The 24787-nt window shown below is 36.4% G+C and overlaps 1 protein-coding gene across 8 annotated transcripts in view; it reads left to right on the forward strand.

The window, feature by feature from the left end:
* Positions 1-24787, forward strand: part of YAP1 (Yes1 associated transcriptional regulator) — a 90675-nt gene that overhangs the window by 53255 nt on the left and 12633 nt on the right. The window contains exons 4-6 of one of the 8 annotated variants that reach the window (XM_027739059.2): positions 8182-8295; positions 20472-20665; positions 22169-22216. In XM_027739059.2, the coding sequence (XP_027594860.1) occupies positions 8182-8295; positions 20472-20665; positions 22169-22216 (356 nt within the window). The remainder of the gene's footprint in view (positions 1-8181; positions 8296-20471; positions 20666-22168; positions 22217-24787) is intronic. The other 7 variants (XM_027739060.2, XM_027739064.2, XM_027739065.2 and 4 more) reach the window with 7 other exon arrangements.

Consider the following 24787-nt stretch of genomic DNA (forward strand, 5'->3'; position numbering starts at 1 on the left):
TGAAAACTTTAAATTTGTTCATGTCTGATGCATCAAGCAAGAAGCTGATACTTGAAGTAAGAGATTTTTTATAATAATTGTGTTTATAATAGTCATGTTTTTATAATATTTATATTTATGCTGTAGTTCTTTGATTTGTGGGTTTTTTTCAAATGAATGGTTCAAATTTCTAAGGAAGCAGAATTTTTGTCTAGTTTCTTCTGGCTAAAAATGCTGTTAAATTGATAAAGACCAGAATTTCCATTAAATTAATGTCAATTTACATTAAAGCTTTTGTGCTTCTGCACTGTTCTTCTGCCTCCCCTTACTCACTGACTGGATGTAGTATACTGCAATTTATTTACATTTCCTACGTTTATTATGAACATCTCATTTTTTCCTGTCTTCTCTAAATGCATCAAGGGAACACTTAGAAAATCCTGTTTAGAAACAGAGATGTTTTGGTTTTCCTCTTGTTTTTCTATTATTTCCAAAATCCAGTATCATAATGATTATTTCTATAGCTGAGGAAGTCTGATGTCTTTTCCTGGAATACAGAATTGTTTTCAGCTGGTCTGGGGGGGGCATCACTAGGTAGCAGTAAAGTGTTCTTGTTCTTGCTGTAGAACCTGCTGTATGTTTTCAGAGCTCTCTTGTCCTTATTATGCAGACAGCAAGCAGATAAATTTGGTGCCATGCTAGTTTGAATGCTATGGTCTTTCCCTTGCTTTGTCACCTTCTGTCTGTCACGGAGGTTCATGTTATATTTATTTTCTCACAGTCTGATTGTATTTTGTGTATGTCTGCTGTTCCTGTACTACACAAAGGTTATTTCTCTGGTGCTGCTCTTTGTGGTCCGTTTAGGCAGCTTTGTTTCATGCTGCAATTCATGTGCTGCAGACAATACTGAAAGATTAACAGGCGTGACCAAACTGTGCTGTTCATGACTGAGAAGTAGAGGGGAAGTTAATCAAACTTTTTGCTGGCTAGGCCAGGAGGCTGGATTATCTTGAAACAAATGAGTCCTGTTCAAGTTCAGGAAGTCGTGATTCACAGCAATTAAGGTCTCAGGCTCTTATATGAAAATAAAATAGCTTGATTATTTTTTCTGTAAATCTGTCTCAGGAAATCTGCAGCAGTAGAGGTGACATGTTTTTACAGGGACACTTCTGAAGAACAGAGAATAGGAGAAAGGAAACAATTCCCTTGGTCTATCTTGGTTTTTGGCTTATCTTGTTTGTGCTAAAACAAGGTGCTTGCTGTTTCAATATTGACATAAATTCTGTATTTTCAGTTAACTCCTCAAACCTTCAGTTGTACCAAGAATTGATAGGAAAAAATACTGATAGTAAAGTAGGATTCATTTTAGGTACTTAAAAAGAAATTAAGAGTCTTTAGCAAAAAAATTACCTTTAATTGTAACAAGGTAACAAACTAGAAGAGAACCTAGCAATCAGCACACGAGGACTATATTTGAAAGAAAATAAAGAATTTACATGTAATTGCCTGGTGTGTGTGACTCAGTGGTGCCACATAGATATTGTTGCTCATGCAATAAAAACCAGTTCAGATGTTTAAGTGGGTTGTCTTGTGATTTGAGAAAGCACTTATTTAAATACAGGTTTATTGAACATTTATTTTTAATTTCACATATCATACTGTGTTGAATATCAACTGAAAATCATGTAAAGTTTTTTTCCACCAGTTCTCTGAATTGGATAAAGTGCATGAAGAACTCAGAACTTCTCTGTATACTGAGTTACATGTTTACATGGTGTTAGGGTTTTTTAAGCTTAAATCAGTTGAGGTAGTATGACTTGGAACTGGCTCTTTGGATACATCTGCTTACCCTTATCTTATTTGCTATTAACAAAAGTCTGCTTGGAATTAAATAATGATGAACCTGCATTTATTGGGTACAGTTCTTTTTCTGATACCTGATTTGGCAAATGTTTAGTACTAACTTTAAATTATGACTGTATATTTATTTTTCATAAAGTCTCTTATATCTATTTTTGTTGTTTTTTACTACTGAGTTCACGGTAGCTTATGCTTCCATGGTGGCCTCTTAAAAAATCTTTGAGAGAAATGGAAAAATCAAGTAATTCTTGTACCATTTCAGCATAGTGGAACTTAAATCTTAGTGTCAACGTCATGGCTATAAGACTGCTTAATGTTCTAATTTGGATATTCATCCTCAAGAACTGGGAAATAAAGCTGAGACCTTTAAGACAGAAGTTTCCTGTTATGAAATGTTGCTGGCAGTGAAACATGCCCTAGTGCTATGAGAGTCTTTCATGAAAGATATTGGGAAAAACTGAGCGTAAGTATTGTGACAGCTGGAGGTCACTGGCTTGCAAAAATAGGTCTGAAATGCCACAAGGGAGAATGTTTTGCTTTCTGTATAGACCTTGTATAGTGCTTGTTAATTGTAACCCTTAATCAAAGTTACTGTCCGAGTTTTAATGTTACCACCATAGGAGCTTGTGTGTAAAGTTACTGTGATAAAACACAAGAGAGATTTTTGGGAGCTGTCTCAAAAGTCTTTAGGAGCTTTAACTGTTTAGCCAGAATTAGAATTCCCATCATTAGCTAGAATTAAGAACAGGAAAGCAAACAGAAGAGGCAGAGAGAGGAGACCTCTGAAAGCTGCCGTGTGCATATTGGAGATAAATCTGTTCTTTTTGGATAAATAGGGAAACTAGAACCCAGAGAAAACGGGAAGAAAGCATAACTAGAAGGTGTCATAAGGGTAAGGGCAAGTCAAAAGATTGTTCAAAATATAAAAATGGGAAAGATGTAGTTTAGCATGAGGTTGAAATTTTTAGGTTGTTTTAAGAAATTCCATCTCTTCACGCACTTGAGACTGGATGAGAACCCATGTATCTTTCTGCATGTAATGTTCCTTTGAGGAAGTTAATAGACATCTGATCCAGCTTTATCTGTTCCTGGCATGATTTTGTGAATGAATTATTTTTTGAGTGTTAGTTAGCATGATACCTTTACGAGAAGGCATCAGAGTGAAAAGTGAGGGGTTTTTTTTTGTCTCAGTCCTGCTGATCTTAGCTTGCTACACATAATCAACTAAAATAATTTGGGCCATATGTATGCAGAGAAAGCAGCCCAGTGCTCTTTTAGATGGCATTTGTTGGTTAATCTTCTGTGAAATACAATTGCATATTCACATCAATAGTGGGAAGGAAACAATCCTGTTAATTGTAAATATCCCACATGTATATAAAAATTATTTGTGACTGTTCTGATTTTTTGTGTTGTTTCTAACCATTTTTTCCCTGAAGGTATTACAGAAGAAACTATGTTCTTCTGCCTTCATTTAAAACAAACAAACAAACAAAAAGTAGTAATAATGGTACATTGTTCTTCTGAGGAACATCTCCTACACATCTCTTACTGAGGTAAAATTATACATTTGAAAATAAACAGTGGCTGTTTCTTACACAATTGCAGTTGATATAGCAGAGGTGGGATAGTAATTGTAGTTACATACTTCGGTTCTTCAGATACTTTTACTTTCTGAATCATGTTTGATTTACTTTACTGCTTACTTTAGCCTCTTCTGCTTGCACATAGACCTTAGATAATTAGCTTTGGAGCAGATTACTTGTCTTTGTCCTCTTTTGTCTTCAGTCTTATGTGGCAGTTTTCAGTTGGGTTTCCCAATGAGAGTTTATTGACCTAGTGCAATTCTTTTGTCTCTTAAGGTGAGACTCTTAAAGTAGTGCCATGTTAAAGGTTGGTAGGAAAATGAACACTCAAATTCATAACTTATGGGTGATAGGAGGGTAGGAAGGAATATGCCAGTAAATAAAACAAGTTCAAGCTGTTCTCTTAGGTTCTTGCTCACTTCAATTAGATGTTTCTCCTCTACGTAGCCAGTCTTACTACAAATTCTGCTTTGTGTACAGTCAACACTATATACGATCTGTTGTGAAAATCAAGTTTCTAAGTATTTCCATGACAGTAATGTTCATTATTTCTTCATCTGCAAAAAACGCCCCTTTTTAAATAGTGTCCATTTGTAATTTTTACTAATTTGACAGGATAAATATCTACTCTAGGTAAATTTTGTAGACTTCGCTATAATTTTAAAAAGTTTTGGAATTACAGTGTCAGTGCATGAAGGGAAAAATTTCAGCTGTCACAGAAAAAGATTAGGAAAGTTCTTGGAGCTCAGTGTTTGTATTAGGTGAGGTGATTCCTGTTGTCGAATATAGGTGTTCTAGTTCCTACATTTTCTATACATATTCTTTTAGTATATAGATACAGCTTCCCTCTAATATGCATTGACCTTTTGATAAAATATGGCTTTATTTACATTTATTTTACAATTAAATCTAAGAAACTGTAGGGACTTGGAAGACTCCCTGTGTATCCCAGTATAGTTGGAATCTCTACTAAATTTTTTCTTTGTTACTCTTGCTGTTGTTCTCTGCCAGCAGCAAGCTCTGCTTTGCATTCCGTGTTTCATGGCATATGAGAAGGTAAAAAACATCTCACAAAATGTGGAGACATGCACCAAAGAGACGTGTACACCAGCTTTTGACATTACATGTTATTTATATTGTTACACCATTATATGAATATTTAGTTACAGAAGAATGCCTTATCAGTAGTTATGTACAGATGGCTTGCATTTGGAAATTGGAATTTAAATTTTTTATGACTTTGTCCTTAAAAGTACCACAGTGCAGGGTGAGTTGCCTAGAAGGGTTGTCTCTTCCTTTGCTAATAATCTCATAGAATTGTAAACTTATGATTGTGATAGTGTTCTATTGACCTAAGAAGCACCAAACAGAACTGGTAGGAACCCATGTCACAGGGATATTGTTGGTGGGCAGACTGGAAAAGTACTTGAAAGATATTTTGGTACCTAGTAAGCAGACAGAATCTAGTTCAAGGAATAACTTGAGATAGAATCATAGAATATCCTGAGTTTAGAAGGGACCCACAAGGATCATTGAAGTCCAACTCCTGGCCCTACACATGAATGTCCCAAGAATCCCACCATATGCCCAAGAGCATTGGGCAAATGCTTCTTGAACTCTGGCAGACTTGATGCTTTGACCACTTCCCTGGAGAGCCTCTTCCAGTGCCGAGCATACTTGGAGGCCAAGGGACTGTTCATAGCCTCTTTAGCTTTTAGGTCTATATGTGTATTCAGTGCTTTATTTAAAAGTTTGTAGACTATGGCACTCACTAAATGGGCTGTTTTCAGTAACAGGATCTGTCCATCACACCAGGCTAGATGTCTGGACTAAATGGACCTTTGGTTAGACCCATCATTGCTGTTTCTGTACCACGTGGGCTACAGTAACTGTGGAAATTTAGTGAGAAGGTCTGAAGAGCAGCAATATAGGACTTAGATAACTGAAGTCACAAAAGCTAGTGCTGGAAATTCTGTTCTTATTGAGCCTTTTGGGTGAAAAGGGACATGTAATTGTGAAGGAATTTTCCTAGATGCACTGGATGAATGTGCCTGCTATTCCTCAGCATGGTTTTCCGTCATTCCTCTGGTACTTGCCTCTAATACAGTTTGTCAGACAACCAGTTAGAAAATCAGACTTCTAGTTTCACAGTTACTCACCAGTTACAAAAGCAAACAGGAATTACAGAAAGCAGTACTAATCAATTTTTGAACTACCATTTCAACATGTAAGGATGACAGCAGAAATATGAGAGCAGTTTGTTGTCCAAGAAGAAAGCAACGCTGTTAATGCCAAAAGTTTGTATAGAGAAAAGTTCTGTTTCTGCAGTCATTGATGGCACTTAGCAAGGAAGGTTTGCTGCTGTGACAGCCAGGTGAGCAGATGGACCTTTCCTGTCCTGTTCCACAGCTGTGCATTTTATTTGGAAGAAGAACCTTGCCCAGGTTTGTCTCCAGTAAGCTAGTACTCATCAGATCACTGACTCTCATAAGTAGTATTGTTCCTAGGTAGGTGGACTGATCAGCTCCTGGCAACCTGCTTCAAAGGCATTTTGTTCTTATTTGTCACGAAGGAACATGCTGGACCAGTATTGACTTCAGTGTTCAGCAGGACTGACACCCCAAGGCTGGTTTTGTTTTTCCTAGAGCCAGATGGGGTTTTTTTGGCTTCGCAGTTCAAAAGAGAATTTCTTGCTGAGTTTCTCCAAGTGATGTGTGGCTTAGATGGACTCTGAAGAGAGTGATAGTGAGGTCTGCCACATGGCTAGTGTGTTGGCTTAGCAGTCAAGGAGTGTTTTCAGTTCTTCATTAGTTTCTGCACTTAGATGATGGGGGCCATGTCACTGTGCTCCTGTGCACCAGTTTTATAAAATACCATCTCACTGATTGTCTGGCTGGTCTTTGGGTGTAACAAAAGACAGGGTTCTTTGCACTGGAGCCTTCAACTCTGCATCAAAGTCCTTTTGTACAGTGAATATGTTAGGAAGTATCGTCATTCTTTCTTGCCTGTTCTGTTCACTAGCTTCTGATAAAAGTTGAGGTTCTTGTTACTTGTACTTTAAAGTTTATGAGCATTAGGAATGGGAAGGAAATGTCCAGTTTTCACTGTTTTTCCTCACTTGAAAACCTGTAGCTCTAATGGTGGACTAGTGAAGTTGCTAGAGAAGGGCATTGTTTTCTGAGCCAAAATGAAAGTTTAAATTAGAAATGTAGTTTGCAAGGGATCTTCAAAGACCACAAGAAATTCTTGTCCTGGTTATGCCTTGAGATATTACTGGAACGCAATCAAATTATTGTTTTACTCTTTTTGATGTTTCTCCAAGAACATCTTTTGAGATTAAGCAAACAAATCTATCCTGCTCCCCAAGTCCCTCCCAGCTTTAGACTGAATTTTTCAGAAGGAGCACAACTTCAGGACAAAATGACAGTCAAGAGCTAATATAGTTTGAAGATGCATATAGGAGGTATTTATCAGATACATATATTTTTGTGTGTATATCTGAATCTCATGTGTGAAATTATGATGTTTGTGCATACTTAGTGTATCTTATATTATACAGAATAGTCTGTTAGTCCAAGTCTAACAGCCAGATAGCTTTTGGTAGTGTATTACTGTATTATACTGAGGAAGTGTGGAAGGAGAGTTTGTAATAGGACAGCTTGCTGCTGCAGCAGGTTTTGTTCTAATTTCTTTTCTATCCTTAACATTGTAGTGGATCTTTATATAATTTTAGGATTGTACTTAAATCTAAAATGCAGGGAAGATATTCCTGTATCTAATTTAGCTATTTTAAAAAATAGTGTCTTTGTGAGGATAAGAATTCAAAACTATATGTTTTTTAAGCACCTGCCAGATGAGATGAATGTAACTTTAAGAATAGTTTTCAGTCTAAGGAAAATACAGATGGATGTACATATAGAGATGGGAATGAGTGGTTTAAGAACTGTGTAGGAATGAAAGGTGGTTTCTTGAAAGCTGCTGATTAGAACATAAGGGGAGCCCTCCTAAGGCTCTGTGTTTAGACATTAGCTGTGAACTCCACAAAACCATCACCTACCTCCCTTTTAGCATTTTCTAAAAGCAGTTTTCCCTGTGTGTGCCTTTCTGCTTGTAGAGGTGTGTAGCACTGCTGTTCATAGCACTGTGTCTCTGGCTGCTCGTGGTGTCTTCTTACCTTTGCTTTGTCATTGCTTGTTTGCCTGCCCTGTTCTTCAGGTTTGCATTTTTGCCTGCTTAAACCTTTCATGTTTTCACAGAAAGTTATGAGGTAAAGGGAAAATGAGTTTTGTCACTTTTTTTAATTGTTTTTGAAAGAGGAATATTTCAGAATCTCCTCAGTGTTATCGTGTTGCTGCTGCTGTGCTTTAATCACTAGATGAACTTTCCTATGAGAAGTAGAATATGTTTATTCTTCTTTCTCCTGGTGCTCATGCTGGTTTCATTCTGGCAGGCTTGACTTATTGCTGGTTTTATACTATAATGCTATATCAGAAGGAAGTGTCAGAAGCATATGAAAGGATGCAAACAAGTTTTAAAACTAAACTCCAAATCCTAAATCAAAATGATAGAAGTGTTTTCTGTTCCTTGATTTCCCACTCAGCACTTCTTTGCCCTTATCCCAGAAATGTTAGACATGAGCTTGAAACTCTTCTGTTTCATGTACTGTTATATATGTAAAATGTTGAAATTTTTTTTAGATCAATTTCAGCTGGAGCAAACAAGAGCCCGCCATCAACTCCTTCCTTCTATATTGCAGGCCCACTCCCCGATGGATGGGAACAAGCTATGACCCAGGATGGAGAAATTTACTACATAAACCATAAGAACAAGACCACATCTTGGCTAGACCCAAGGCTTGACCCACGCTTTGGTAAAAGTTCATCTCAATTCAGAATTATTGACTTGCTTCAGTTCGCTCAGCTTTAATTTTGCAGGCCTATTTTCAAAACTTCATAGTACAATTAAAATATATTTTAATTTGAGTTACAGAGACCTTATTTAAATAATAATTTTTTTAAGATAAAAACTATAAGTATATATCCTTCAGGACTGTATGTTACCCAAGTTTCTAATGCTACGGGTTGGTATTTTGCCATATGATCCATACAGTTCCCAAAAGTGGTGACATTCAGAAATTACTTTATTTAGAGACAGTTTCAGCCAAGCTCAGTCTTCCCTTTAAAATTGCAAAACTTTACCACAGAAGAACCTTTTAATTCCCAAACAAATATTTGCTTTCCTTTGTGCTGTCTTAAGAGGGCATTGTCAAATAATAATTTATGCTGTTTAAATTCACTTGAAATATATACCAGCTTATAATTCCAGCTTGTCACAGTGATGATCATAACAAAACCTTCTGTTTTAAACAGTACGGTGAGAAATTAAATTAGTTTTGTTGTTTCTACTTTAGTAATCTTTTGTGGGGTAAAGACTATGTAATATTGGAAATAGCAATAGTAAGTTAAGTGAAGGATCACAAAATCTAGACGTAGAAATTCAAAGAAACAGAACTAATATGTAATTTTTTCAGTAATGTTTTTGATCCATATTAAGAGCAGAACTGCAGACTTTTCAGTAAAATATTGGCACTGATGACTATGAAAAGCAATCGTGTATAATATGAAGACTCTAAACTAGTTTCTTAGATTGTCCAAGTAATGTATTTAAAGTAGCATTACCATTTCTGTTTTTATATAAAGCTGTGACCTGTATGTGTAAGCCTTATTAGCTGTATTAATTTACCCTTGATTTGTTTTCCCAATAACTTACTATTTTCAACTCCTTCGGATTGTAGTTATTTTTCCAGAGCCATGGAAAAACAGTAGGGGTAAAAAAAAAAAAAAAAAAAAAAAAGAAGATATCATTGTGGTTTTCAGGCTTTACTTTTGGACTCAGTGCAGCCAAATGAAAACAGTGTGCAGATCACTGAGTAGGTCAGGCTGAGGGGATACAAAACCTTTGAAGCTTTACAGGGGTTGACCTAACAACAACTGTGGGCCCCTTTTGGGAGAGGCATTAACTCCATGAATGCCATATAAATACAGAGCTACAAAACTCAACAGTCACTGTTCTGTTTTGTTTTCTGACTTGACTGTTAGAAATTCCTGCATTTTTTTGTTTTTAGGCTTGAGTGTGTACTTAAAACATCCATTTGCTCTTATGGAGAACACCAGATTGTCCCAGTTTGTTTATAAACTGCTCACCAGTTTGTAGACAGGTTGAACCACTGTGCAACTTGAGTCCAAAGGTGGGGCGTCAGCTTTGGCAACTGTCCATACTGGCTTTAACACCAGCCAGAGCTACAGACCTGTTTGCGTGTTGCAAGAGGTGTGTGTGGGTAATTTGCAACTTCACAATTACTTAATATGTGAATAAGGCTGGAAAGGAAGCAGTCATTTTGAAAATCAGTGTTGCCTTTTGCAGTCAATTATATTTACTCAGGTAATCTTGCAGGGTATCTATTTTTCTTTACATGTATTACTTTATAGTTTCCAGTGATGAGCTGGAATTAAAAAGGAGTGTGAAAAAGGCCTTAATTGACAGAAGTCATGAGTGAGATGAATCTTGCTTTTCAGAACTGTTTTGTACTCCTGTAAATAGAGTAGTCTAACTGTAAGGGCAAAAGCTACTTGTCTTGTGCATACTGAAACTCCATCAAATGTTAAGGCTGTGCAGTTAAACCGAAAGAAGTTAGAAATGTCCAAAAGACTGATTAAGGGTTTCTTACTGCATAGCTTCCCTTTTTGGGCCCACTGCGTATGTGTATCCCAGACAGGCTTGAGTACATGCCAAGGCTCTTTATTTTGTGGTCGGACTTTTAATCTGTTCCAGACCTTTTCAGTCAAAGAGCTCAAGTGTAACTGAAAGGGGCAGGAAAGGAGAAAAAAAAAGCATGTGGGCTCTTCTGATCTAGAGTGATGGCAAATAGAGACAAGCTGCTAGCTGCTGTTGAGCTTGAAGAAGTTTTCCTTGAAAACTTAAGTTGTACACATTGTATTGTGGTTTATGTTTTTATCGTTTGAGCCAAGAAAATACAAAATCTTATGCCTGTTGCTTTCTCACTTGTGACCTCCTTAAGTCACTCCAGTCATGAAGAAAAAAAATCTCTTTGACAGAGTTAACTTACTGGGCTTTGTATTTATTTATCATGTGGAGATCCTCGACAAATATGCGCTGTGACGCTAAATAGCATGCAAATGACTCAGAAGTTTACCTTTCTATGCTTAATATAGATTGAAACTCCTGTTGGGTTTTCCCCCCCCTTTCTGTCACTGTGTTGTAATGTAAGGGCTTGGTTTTCACTATTTTTTGACGAATAACGCTTTCAGAAGCAGAGTGAAATCATTTTTGTCATGTCAAAGCTTTTGGTTATTACAGTTATATTAATGTTGATTGAAAATAAAGGAGAAATTAATTTCTTTCTCGATACTGCCACTTTCACCAATCTTAAGAACCATTGAAGAAAACAAACCTATTGAATGGCATGTGCAAACATACTCTTCTGTTCCAATATTCAAAACCAGAAGGTATGAAGAGTTTTTGCTCTTATTGCTTCTGAATTGCCAGCTTCCAGGGAGACAACCTTTAGATCTATGTTCCTCATCAGATGGAAACTTTGCATTCATCTTTATTTTCTCTAGTAAGTGTGCATATACCTCTTTTTGAAACAGTGCTCTGAATTTTCCATTATTGTGGCTAGAAAAGAGAAAGGAAGGAGGATCAGTTTGAAAAAATTATTTTCGGTGGACTTACTGACTTGGTAAGGCAAATTTTGGTGTTGCATTCATGCTTTTAAGCAGAAAATAAAAGAATTTAGTTAATATGGATACTTTCTTGGAGCAGACTTTTAGAAATAAATCAGATAAGAGCCCCTGTTAGAATACCCAGCTGTGGAGTAGGCTAGGTCTAAAACCTGAGTTGGAGATAAAAACTTTGTTCCAAGACTCAGGTCTAACATCTTTGAAATGAGATTGAGGTCTTCAGCTACACCACTTAAATGGCAGTGAAGTCTTGTGGCTCAGACGTTTGTCCTCCAAGTGTATGACATATGACTTAAAAGCAGTTTTGCATTAGGAGAATTCACAAACTTTAAAATCTAGGAAAGAACTGAGTATGAAAGGAGGGTCTTCTTAACCAAGCACAGGCAGTCGTAAAAGGTGACATGGGATCAAACGAATGGGAATGGGGGCGGGGGGTCGTCCTTAGGCCTGTGTCAGCAGAATTCTTGTCTAGTGGAGCATCTGGTACAAACATGCTGTCCTACCTTCTCAGTGCCTTTAGAGGTCTCAGAGTAAGGTGCTTCAAATTGCCTTTTTTTTGAATGTGGAAGGTGGTTTTTTTTTTCTTTAAGGTAATTGAACTGTCAGATTGAGCTCGTGTTTTGGACTGTTTTGTAATTTCTGCTGTTGTTCACTGATCATTTTTCACAGATTCTTCTGGATTTTTAAGCCTTCCAGATAACTTAATGCATTTTCTTGATAGTTGAAGAACATCTGGAAAGGAGGCAGGTCAGCTATGCATTCTGAGTGGCTGGAGCTGGTGAAGTAGAACATCTGCTTTTTCTATAAAATTAAATTTCCTAGTACCAATCGAAGTTTGGAATCATTCAACTTTATTGCTACAAGTTTCCAAGACTTGACTTTTGTATCAAATGCCGTTGAAGGGATTTTAACTGTTACTTAAGTTAGCAGATGATAGGACTTGGCTTTAAAATGCAACTTAAAATTATTTGCCTTTTGAGGATACTTAATTTGTTAAATTCAAAGATGGAACAGCAAACTTGAAGTGGGAAAATTCTGGAAACTGACAGTTCATTTCTGTCTGAGTTGGGTTAAGTCTGGTTTAGAAGCAGAAAGTACTCCATTAGAGTAGTCAGACAAGTGTCTGCAAGGATTGGAGTAAAGGAAGATACTGTTTCAGCTTCCTTGTTATTTTGTTCCAGACTTCGGTTTTTAAGAGTTTGTAAGTAGTGATCATACCGGTGTTACACACGCCCAGTCTTCTTCCTTCTGTTCTTTCAATTGTCGAAGGTGCAATAATGGGGTATGAAGCAAAAGATGTGACCTCAGGTTGAAATCATTGCCACGACTCACTCTCTCACTCCCACTTAGAGATTATGTTAATGTTCTTTGAAGTTCTGCATGAATTTCTGTTGAGGGGGAAGGTATGGCAAGTCAGTGTTTAATATTATTATGGAAAGTGCCATAGGGGCTCTCTGTACAGTAGGTGCTTGAACTGCACAAGTAGGAAATGGAATAAAACTGATGATGACAGTAGGACTATAGAGAACGTGCATCAAGATTTTCTGCTTTCTTTTTTATGTAGTGTAAAAACATTACACCTTTGAAACAATAAAAAGGGCTTTGTTTCAATTAAATGTACGTGTAATTGAAACGTATTTATCATTTCTATTTTAAAAAAAGGCAAGCAAACACACAACAAGCTTGTAATTCACTTAAAAGCTTAAGCTTCAGAGCATCTGCTGTTTTTTAAGTATCAAAATTAGAAGGAAGTATTCCATAGTGTTGCTTTCTTATCCCTTTCCTGTCTAGCTCTTTGTTTAATATATGTGTCTTCAAATTGGTTTGCAGGAGCCTTTCCAGATGGAGATTTGTGGACAAGATAGAACGGGAACCCTAGACTGAAAAAGTGGTTTTTGGCCTTTGTCTAGTCAAAAAGAAAACCAGCCAGACCTTGTGTCTGGTCATAGTAGCATTTCAGACTTTTTAAGTTCCAGATCTGCCTTCCATTTTTGCACAAAAAGCAAAGTATGAGCCACAAGTGGTTTTGATCTGCAAATGCAATGAAATACCCTCTTTACATACTCCTTAAAACAAAGAGGATTTGACTTATCTAGAAGGTCTAGTGGTATTAGATTTTTCGTTTCCCTATCTCTGTTTTTGCAGAAGAACAGTTTCAGGAGATTATTTAGGATGGGGAAATGTCTTATTTATTTTGGTTTGTGTGTCAGAGAGTATGTACAGATGAAGCAGCATCAGTTTTCAGTGAACTTTCTGTGAAAGTGAGCCTGTTGCAAATCTGCAGAGATAGATGACATTTCAGTGGTAAGCATCACTGGTAATAGGCAGATGCTGCTGTTATGGTAGTGATGATAAATACTTATTTGTTGTGCACCATTGTATCAGACAGTGAAATCTTTGTTTGAAAGCAGAGTGCATTTATATCTCTTTACTCTTTATTAAATCTGTCCACAAGTATTATGTCAGGATGCAGTTGTCTACTTAATGTAGAATATTTCTATACTAATAAAGAGGGGGGAAAACAGTTTTATTAAGGATTTATCAAGGTAGTAGGTTTATATAAGTTTATACCCGTTTTTGGGTTTGGTTTTGTTTTCAGAGTAATTTAACCCTGTTTTAGAAAGGAGATTTATTGCTAATGATGTCTGTGTGCCAGTAAAAACAATGCATGCTTCCAGTGTTGTGCTAAGCAGCTGTGATAGTAAAAGGAAACTGCACTCCTAATAGGTATGTTTTTTCCACCATATCCTTCTAATAGAACAGTTTGCACTTCTCTGTTAATGAGCATACTGTGTTAGAAGTTGAAGGTGGATCCTTTTGAACACATAATTTATTGTATGTAATCTAAATATATATATATCCAATAATTATATATCTCTATATCTAATCATATATGATCTTAAATTCAAAGAAGCATCAGATTTTTTCTTCTTTGAATTCAATCATGTTGAAACACAATTGCAGTTTCTTATATAGAGAAATGTTTCTTGACAAGTATACTGTTGATTTTATTTTTTTACGGTAGTTTTCACTGGATTTTTTAATTCGTGTTTAATCATTTCTAATGGGTTTATGACAGAGATTAAAAAAAGATATAGATGTGCACGTGCATATACATAGGGTTTGTTCCCTTAAAACAAGTTGAAGGAAACCTGCATTAAAAGAAAGGGGTTTGGCCTCTTTAACCCAGGAAGTATTATGTGGTGATTAACCAGTAAAACTGTTTGCAGCTAATACCCTTATGTACACTCCTTGCTGATTAAACTTTGATCTAAAATGTGGACTAGCTTTCATTAAATATATTTTTCCAGATACTCAGTTTGACAGACATGGGGCCTTGGTGAGCTCAGATTCCTGCTCTTCTGCATTTCTTACATACAGTTTAAACTGAGATGACATTACATCACATTTTCTTCCCATAATCTGTCCAATGCAGTGTCTTACATAGTTCTCCTGTAGTATTAATACCTAGGGTGTCAATTGCATTCTGTATGAAGATTTAAAAATAAAGTCAAATATTTTAAAAATCGTATTGCCTTTCAAAATTAAAATTGATTTATTTTTAAAGAGTGGAAAATGTTTTGTTTTGTATGTGTACACTGAGCAGAAGTTCCTAATAGCTACTTATTTTACTGCAGAATCTCATTTATATTTGCTTTTCTGGCTGGCATACATTGAGTGAAAGTCCTTTATAAGTATTGCTATTGGGGAAAAAACCTGATACAGCATTTTACTCCAGTTTAGTTTCCAGTGTGTTAATAGTCTGTGTGCAGATGCTATGGAGTCTTAGTGGTGATCAGTCAATCCACCCATTGCACCTCGACATTTTACAATAGGGACAGAATTTTAAAAACAATTACTTAAATTAATTTAAATTGTTTTTGCCAGCTGGTGCAATAGTGTTAGTAGAACAAAAAGAAAAATACTGATTTCATTTGAGTGCAAGTAAACAGTAAATGTAGAGTAACCAATCTGTAGTTTGGATATGCTTCTGTAATAGTACTTTCATTGGATAGATCTTGTTTTAACCAAAATTCACGTCAGGAATCTGTGAATATTTCTTTTTACCTGACTAAGACAGTAAGATTTGTTTGTACCCTTAAGAGAGCAAAATGAGCCCAGAGTCCGTTTCAGGTTTCCCCCATAGTCTAAGCTCCAGGATTCTAAGATTAATCAGAGACCGAAAGCAATGGAATATTTTATTGTGCTAATTTTTAGGTTGGTTTATAACAGCGGCATTATGAAACTGCAACTGGGATTTCCTTGAAGTAATATACAATGCATTATAAAGAATGCAATCCAGAAACATTACTTATATCTTGATTAAATAACAAATTGTTGTACCAAGCCTCTCTTAAAAAGTCACTTGGAACATGTTTTTATTACTTCTGAGGCTCACTCTTTCAAATCCTGCTGGTAATTTTTTTTCTTCACAGCTCTTTTAAATGTAATCAAAGAGAATTTTTTGCCTTTGTTGTAGTTGCAAACTAACACCATGTAAAACCCTGACCATAGCCAAAAATTATGCACAATGACAAAAATGGTATCTGGTTCCTAAATGAAACTGAAGTGGACGAGTTCTCTTTTTTAGTTCCCCCAGTGAAAACATTGATTCTTAATACTAAGGACAGCCAGTTATAGTATGCTCAAATTCTGAGCTTTTTTGTTGTTGTTTGTTCAACTAAATAATGTCTTTAATTTTGCAGATTAAAATTAGGTTTAGCTTTGAAGGGTGAAATTATAACGAAATTAAAAAAAATCAAACATTCAGCTGTGCCTATTAATCATTAAGGGTGCAGTCTCTGCATGGGATTCTCCATAGGGCAAAGAAAGTGTTACTGCAAGCTGTCACAGCCCTGGGACTTGCGATTTTCAATTGACGTAGGATCTTGAGAGAGAATTAGCCTTTTATGTTTCAGTTGTTAACAAGCTGCTGGCCTTTTTTCTCTAGCACCAATACCTGGTAATAGTTTCTCCCTCTTGGTTTTGGTTTTTGGGTTTTGTTTGTTTGTTTCTTTTTTATTTTTCATGTAGTCTTTATCATTTAGACGGCAGTCTAAACTTGTTTTCAATAACTGTCAGGTATTATCTGCTGCAGTACAGAAGAGGCATTTTTGCTGTTGAGTTTGGACAGTAGAAGAACATTTAATGTGTAGCATTTGAAGACCACTCATTTTCTATTCTTGAAAGCATATTGCAGCACTTACAATTGACTATATCCTGCAGATTGTGAAGTTAAGCCATATTATAGGACTACAAGATCTTTTTTATTGTCTTAAGTTGCCTGTGTTTTTTAACTTGTCTGCCCCTCCTCCCTCAAATCCCCCTCTTCTAGAAAGAAAGACTTGTTTGTTCCTGCTCTGCCTGTGAGGTCTTTGCAGCCTCCGCTGTGTGGGTGCAGAGCCCCTTATTTAAATGCTTTCCATAGCCATGGAACATAAGGAACAGGATGCATTAGAAAACTGGTAAGTCCTAGCTAACAGATAAAATGAAGCTCTTTACCTTTAAAAAGAGCTGTGTGTGTCAGCATCATCACAGACCCATGAGATGTGGAAAAAATAAAATGTCCTTATCTGAGATCACGTTGATAAGCATGTTCTTTAGAGTGCAGATCTCTGCAGTTGCATCCGTGGTAAGTAATGGAGAATTGAGAATGTAAAAAAAAAAAAAAACAAACCTCCCACAAAACAAACAAATAAACAAACAAAAAAACAACTTCAAAACAACAACAAAAAGCTTTAAACCCCTCTTTTTTCACTACCATTGAAACAAGATATGTTTCCTCTCTTTTCATTAAGTATTGTATTGGAAATGATAAAAATTACATTCTTCTTATCACTAAGGTGGCTGAAAATCACTGAGTGTTATTACTGCTGGGTTTTTGGTCACTGGTTCTTCACTTGGATACGTTAAGTCAATGAAATTCAGTTAGCTGCATCTTCTTTTAATATCCTGACTTTTAGTTTATATTCGGGGTTAAAAATAGTTCACTCATATAAAATACATTTCCATGATCTGTTCTGAGGACAGTTTAAAGTTTTATCAGTTTGAAGTCTGTTGCATTTTCATTCTTGAAATAATAAAATGTTCAGAAACATCCTTTTAATGGAGACCTGATCAATAATAATTTAGAAACTGGAGTTTTGGGTTCAGTTTCCGAAGAGTTGCCAAATCATCTCATTAAGTTTTCTTCTAATATTTATTGATGAATATTAAGTACACACCAAAGTCTCAGTATCTTATGATATTCCAGTTTTAGATACACTTTCAGTTACAAAATTACTTAAAAAATAGACATTAGAAGGCATTTTGGGGATCTGGGATGAGGGATTAAAACGAAAAATATCAGAGAAACATGATTTCTTTCTTATAGTTTTTGTTGTGAAGTCAGTAGATGAGAAGAATGGAGCAAACAGTGGTCAGAGAGAACAGGAATAATACATGCAGCTATCAGAAAGATACACTTATGTAAAATATGAAGCATTTGGCATGAGCAGGAAATTATTTACAAAACTACCTATTCGTGGAAAAGAGACCTAGGGAAATAATACTTGTATAGTGCATTCAGGAAAAACAAAATCATAACATATTGAAGGAATGTTACTGATACTGCACTTAAGTGTTTAAGGTTAGACACTTAAATTTTTATGAGGTTATCTGTAATATGCCTTGGCTGTGAACTACATTGAGGCAGGACTCCAAAACCTCCAAAACCAAGATGTGATTATATCTTTGGGGACTAAACCGTAAAGGCAGCCTTTTTAACCAAAAGAAATTGACATTTTTCAGCTTTGGTTACTTAATTTTTACAAACTAGGTAGTCTGCTTTTAACTTAGATGTGCTTCTTTCCGGTGATTGTAATTTTCAAACTTTCTTCCCTCTTGGCTTTCTACTGTAACTGACCTTCCATCTTGTTTAATAACAGGGTTTGAATCCCGGAACTTCTGAAGGGTAGCACAGACTTCAGATGGAGTTGCAGAATTAACTAACAGCAGGAGAAGGCTGTTGTTTTCTGTTGTTCCCTACTAACTCCTTCATTACTGCTTTTAAGTTGAAAGAGGGTAAGATATATAAAGCAAAAGGCATGGTCCTGGTTCCAGACTTGAAAAGAGAGAAAGAAGGACATATGTTCCCCATTCCAGCAATGTCATGTCTAGCTTGTCTAGAACTGCTAGATGGGCTGCATTTCTTTTTGCATTGCTTTCTCTAGCTTCAACTTTGCCCTGATTTGGTAACTTTAGGTAGTCTAATTGCTGTCAGTCTTCCAGCAAACAGTGCCCAGTGGAGATCCTGGAGCATGTAATTAAAAGTTCGCTGCCCACATCCTTACAGGACAGCTGTTGAAACTGTTTGAACTTCTGCTTAACATTTTCCGGTGTCTTGGGGCCAGTCTTCCTGTTGCTGCCTTAGAGACTACAGCTTGTATAGGAAATCTGGTTAATTAGCTGATTCTGGTCAACTTCTTCCTAAAGTTCAGTTCTGATGGGGAAGTGATGCTGGGTGTCCATGCTGGATAAGGATGGGACTTGTGGGTTGGAGTTGAACCTCTGGCCCTTGGTATTCCTTTTGTTGTTTCTGCTTGGCATTGGAATTCAGTTTCTATTCCTACTTCACTGGTTTGCTTACCTTTACAGGAAATTTTATCTTATTAGTGATCATATGTATGAAGCTCTCTCACTAGTAACTGCATAAAATATTATTTCAAATTACTTCAAGCTATTTGACACCATTTAATTTTGACGTGACTCATGAAAATGTGCTCCATCTGCCCATTAGACTGTTGACTCTGTGCTAGACGAGTGGATTAGTTGAAAGTTGGACTGAAGAGTTGAGTCTGTAACTGGTTTAGTCTTTTTTGTTTGACTTTCTGTTATCACTCCAGTTAGTATATGGCATTTGTTCTTCATATATTACCTCCCAATGGAAAGGTGAGCTGTGGTAAGGGAAAAAGGGAGTAAGGCTTATGGACAGTGGAGACTGGAGGGCTTTTCAGTGAAAAGTTGATACCGATTCTTTATGAGATAGTTCTCCTTTCTTATGGCATTTAGAAGTGTTAGTGTTCCAGAAATCCTCTATATGATGAGAACATTAAATCAAACTAATTCAACAGATGGTTTTCTTTGCCCCAAATCACCCTGTCATCCTAAAAGAAGCTCTCTCCTTTTTTTTCCTATGTTTCTATAAACTATAATCCTCATTCCCAGAAAAAAATATAAACCTCTACCATTCTCCTATCACTGCTTTATTCTGTAGCATATTGTGAATGTTAACAGATTCAGGCTATTACAGAAAACACAATAGAGAGTTAATTCCAAAACTGAAAGCCCTTGAAAATGTTGTCCTTGCAATACAGTCAGCCTTTCCCAGCCCTATGTTTCGCTATGGGAACTCCAGTCCCTCCGTTGACTTTAACCATACTGGTATCATATGAGGGAGAAATCCGGCCTGTCAGGTAGATGCATCCCAGTCATGCATTATTTTATAAAATAAAATTGTCTTAGACCTTGATTTTATGGGGGAAGATGGGTTCTCATTGTCCATTAGGCATAGGAAGTGACACTTTTTCTTCTCCGCTCCCGAGAAAAGATGCATTGCATACTGCTGTGGGGTAAAAGAAAATGAAGCAAAATCTTTCCTATGTTGATGTCAGTAGTTATGGCTGTATAATTCATCTGCCATTTCTGTACCAGCTCTAATTTTGCCTGTCAAGAAGCTCTAAATAGAGTCTATAACACTAAAAGCTTGATGTGACATGGATGTGAATGCTTGTTGCGTGACCTGCACTGCAGTGGGAAGAATTTAACTTCCACTTAAATTAACCTTTAACTAGATGTAGTTCAGTATAAGTAGGATGATCCATTATCATTCTCTGTGTTCTTGTGTTTAATGATTCTAAGATTTCACATGAATATAAAAAGTTATTTTATACTATTCGTGTCTAAAGTGAGAATAGTTTATTAGAAAGAAGAGAGATCCTTGTAATTCAACTTGAAATATTTTACTACCACTTTTGAATTTTTCACCAGCTTATATATTTAACTGTTCTCAGAAGCTTTTTGAACAAGTATGCATTCTTAAACAGGAGACTATTACATTAATTTTACACACGTTGATTGCTCACACGTGAGCATACATTTCACACTTTGAACATCAGTGTAACTGCATGTTTTGCACTGTCATGGCTTGTCATATAAATTTTTTATTATATGCCTTTTATGGATAATACTTTCCTTGCATGTATTTGTTTGAGTTTCATTTTAAATGTTTATTGTTTTGGTTCCTTAGCCATGAATCAGCGAATCAGCCAAAGTGCTCCAGTGAAACAGCCACCTCCTCTGGCTCCTCAAAGTCCTCAGGGTGGTGTGATGGGTGGGAGTAGCTCCAATCAGCAGCAACAGATGAGACTTCAGCAGCTACAGATGGAGAAAGAAAGGCTGAGACTGAAGCATCAAGAACTGCTTCGGCAGGTGAGGCCACAGGTTAGACACCTACTTCCACTATTTCTTTTGTATGTTATGTTTTGATTTGGCTAAGTTGTTGTTTCAGTGAATTTTAAAGACCTGTGACTGTACAAAAAGCTTTGAGATCTAGAAAGGTCTGAATTCATGCTCTTACTTATATCAGCTTGGTAGTGAAAATATCTGACTTATCAGACTGAAGGATTTTGCTTTCCTTCCTCATTCCTCCTCTAAAAGAATTCTCTGAGAACGGGTTTCATAAACCAAAAAGGATGACAACATGGACTGTTGATGTGATTGGATATTCCTCTTGAGGATATATATCATATTCATTGAGTTCCAAGTCATGTAAAAGGCAAAAAGTTGGTTCCCACAGCTGCTTTGGTTTTCCCTTTTAAGTGGAAGAAAGTCTTCAGTTTTAGAACCTGTTGTAGTCTGCAATATTTTGAAGTATTTTTAAAGTTCATATAAGATTCATTAAGGGGGACACCTTGTTGCCAAAATCTTGCCTGTTCAACAGTGGAGTGAGCATGGAACAACTGAATCACTGCTGCGTTTTGAGCCCATGGTTTTCTTATGCTGAAGAACTTCAAACTTCATAATTAGGCTACAAGCTATTCTTTTCAGTATTTTTCTACTATATGAATATAGCTGTAGCAGATGTTAAAGTGTAGGACTAGACTTTGCAGTCTCTGGATGTTGAATTCGGTCTTGACCTCCTTTTGACTCTAAGCCTTCTGCTTCGATTTTTCCATCTGAATGTTTTAAGAGTTGCTACCATCTGTGCTAGATACTTAGGGTATTCTTTGGGGTTTTGACACTGCCAGAGAAAGCACTAATCTTTTCTTTGAGGAAAACCTTCTAAAATCTTATCCTTTTCACTTTGGGTGATGGGCCTTGTATCAGAAGAGGATAATATCTTAATGTCCTCAAAGACAGCTTTTCTCTTTCTTCATCACCTGCAGTATTCTGTCCTGGATTCTGACTCCCGTTATCCCCTTTGTAGTCAAGGCCTGTTTTGTAGGAATCTTCAGCATCTCTTGGTGTAAGATGGGTCATCTTTACAGCCGTTACTTTTTATAGTACTCTAGGTAAGAATACATTGCAAAGGTGGTATCAGGACTTTCTCTCTGCTTAAGCACCTGGGCTTCTGCTGTTCCTGCTTTGCAATTAATCCACCAACAAACATTTTACCCTGCGCTAGCATGCTTCTAGGTAGGCCTTCTAATTGTCTTCTTGCCTCAGTTGTCATTGAGAACCTGACTAACTTTGGACCAGGTGACAGCCAGTTTTCTTCATGTTGTTCTCTCTAGTCGTTAAGCTTATCTGTCAAATACTCATCCCTGGTAAATCTGTGAGTTTTGTTTCACTGTGTCATGATTTTTATAGTTTCTTAACTCCCTTATCCTGTCTCATCTGGCCTGTCTTGGGGGCTTGATACTACAAGATGGTGTTTGTAAGACAGCCTGCATAGGTAAACCATGCAGCTAAAGTAATTTTTATCCATCTTATTTTTACTCTTAGGCATTGCGGAATATCAATCCCAGCACAGCAAATTCTCCAAAACATCAGGTAGGCTCTTAACTGATGTTTCAGCATAATTAGAAAAATGAAAGCATTAAATTAGGCTAGCAGGGAACTTTTTGCTACATGAAGGCATTCTAAGAACAGAAAAAACATACAAACAAAACCAAGCTCTGCCATGCGAATTTTTGAACTACTTTTCTGGTCGTGACCCTAAACACTGTTTTTTAAGAGTGCTGCATTACCACAACTTTATATCAATATGTAAGAGCAAATGAGGAATTCATTGCACATTTTTCTGCATTGAAAACAACCTTCTTGTTTAGCATTCTTGAGGATACTGCTATTCCAGTCCCGTTGTCATCAAGATGTGTATTTAAAAGAAACTATCTAAGGTAGTAGTTAGTGACTTTTAAGTACTGTTCATATGAATGTTCTTATCGGTTTGTTTAAACAGGTATGATCTTAAAGAAGGATATCTGTAATCAGTTAATAAAAAGTCACTTGAAATATTTATGATTTTTAAACATGCACAGGTAACAGAATTACTTAATAGACTAACAAAATAATTGCTATGCAATTATATAATACATAATATGTAATTATTCCATTTTGACATTTAGCAGGCTCTTTCACAGGTACATTTTCCAAATAGGAACAATTCAGAAAAGCCTTTCAAGTTCAGACCAAAACAAAATTGTTCAAAATGTGAAGCATAATAAACAGGTTAATGTGATCTTCTTTTAGTTTCTAAAGAAGTTGAATATGGAATGAATCTCTGAAAGGGTGATTTATATGTATATTCAGAGAGCTTCACGTTTGCTGGTGCTAACAGTATTCTTAATCTGTTAGTTCTTAGTACAATATTTATATTGGCTTGTATTGTACTTTGTGTTTTAAGAACAACTGTATGCACTAGGCAGGAAAAGCAGAATAAAAGAAAGTATCCTGTGTTTGGAAGCCATGGTGTACTGGTGTACTATTGCATACCACAAAATTTGTATGTTACTAGTTTGGAGAAGAGGAACCTCAGACCTTAGAAATAGTGCTGACATCCTGGAATAAATACTTTGCTTGGCAATACCAGAGCAGTTCTTAAACTGAAGCATTTTAATTGAGATGTAATAACTTGATTCCTTTACAGACCATTAACCACATAATGATCTTGTCGATCAATATTAGATACTATTCTAGAGGAGAAAAAAAATCCTAAAGAATTGTGGATATACAAGAGAATAAACAAAGGAGGACACTCCTCCACACCAGTTGGAAACACCTTATCTTCTGGCATAATTAGGTCATTCAGAAGGATTCAGGAGGGATGTTTTTCTTACTGAATGCCAAAAGCGTATTCTATGTTGTCTTGTGTGCCTGGAGCCCTGTCATACCATTGTTCGTTCTTCCATAGTATCTTCTTCCTGTAGCCAGCTCAGAAATATGCAGCGAATGGAGAACTTTGGTATCAGTTTCATACTTAACTCTATAAGATGAGATTTTTGGAACTTCTTGAAATTCTGGCTTTAAATCCTAAAATGCTGCAAAAACTCAAAGGGCCTATACTGATAGTTCATTAAATGCCTATGTAGTGGTCACTCTGCTTTGGGATAGAAACTGATTAAAGGATTTGTGCAAAAATCAGGATTGCTGTTACATTTAAACTAGTTTCATACCAGGCTCACCTATATAGTCACCTGCCTGGGATCAGTTTTATTAGTCTGCACTTGTTAATGAGTTAAGGTGTGTTTGAGTGATCTGTTGGATAGAAAAGTACACAATCATGTCAACTTCTAAGTTCTATAATACTGGATTATTCATGTTGTATCATCTAAATGTATTTTTTGTGTTTTTGTGTGTCACCTCGATAATGTATTGAGCAGCCACAGGTGGAAGAAAGTGCTTAGAGAACTGCTTCTGGAAACTGTTCTCTAAATGCTTCTTGAGGCCTTGTACTATAGAGGCAGTTGTTGTCTGTCTTCTCCCATGATGCTATCTGTACATCCGATCAGGTCACAGATGACCTAGTGAATCTGTGAAAAATCTGTAGAAAGAATGAACATTTCTTCAGTCAGCTTTTTCTTTCTGACAGATCCTTTCTTTCTTTTTGAATAAAGTTAATGAAGTCTGAAGGAATTATCTACTTTCGTGATGATAAAGGTGTGCTTGATGACAGAATAATAGCTTCTCTTGCTAAATTTTAGATGTTCTCTTAAGGAATACTGAAAATAAAATCTTCATATGTTCAGTGCTCTTAATTCTGGGAAGACTAAAGTCTTTTGTTTGTAAAGAAATTTTGTGACACCAGCATTCTTAAAGCTTGTCTCTAATGAAATATCTGGCTTATATGGATAAAAAATCCATAACTTTTAATGGGATCTCTGAGCTTTTCTAAATCACAGAATCAAATAAGTTGGAAGGGACTGGTAGAGGTCATCTAGTCCAACATCCTCTTCCTTCTTGACATTTTTGTCCACGTATCCTGGATACAGTACCATGGATGCATTGTTGTCTATGGTCAGGTTTTTTTGGTACTGAGTGATCATAGTGTCCTTACCACTTTTTATCTCTCTGCTGTGATACTGTAGTGTACTGTAGTGAGACTAACACTCCACGTGTTATGTA

Source organism: Pipra filicauda, unplaced genomic scaffold, assembly GCF_003945595.2.
Source record: "Pipra filicauda isolate LSUMZ 115617 unplaced genomic scaffold, ASM394559v2 scaffold117_size3949168_pilon, whole genome shotgun sequence".
NCBI classification, from domain to species: domain Eukaryota; kingdom Metazoa; phylum Chordata; class Aves; order Passeriformes; family Pipridae; genus Pipra; species Pipra filicauda.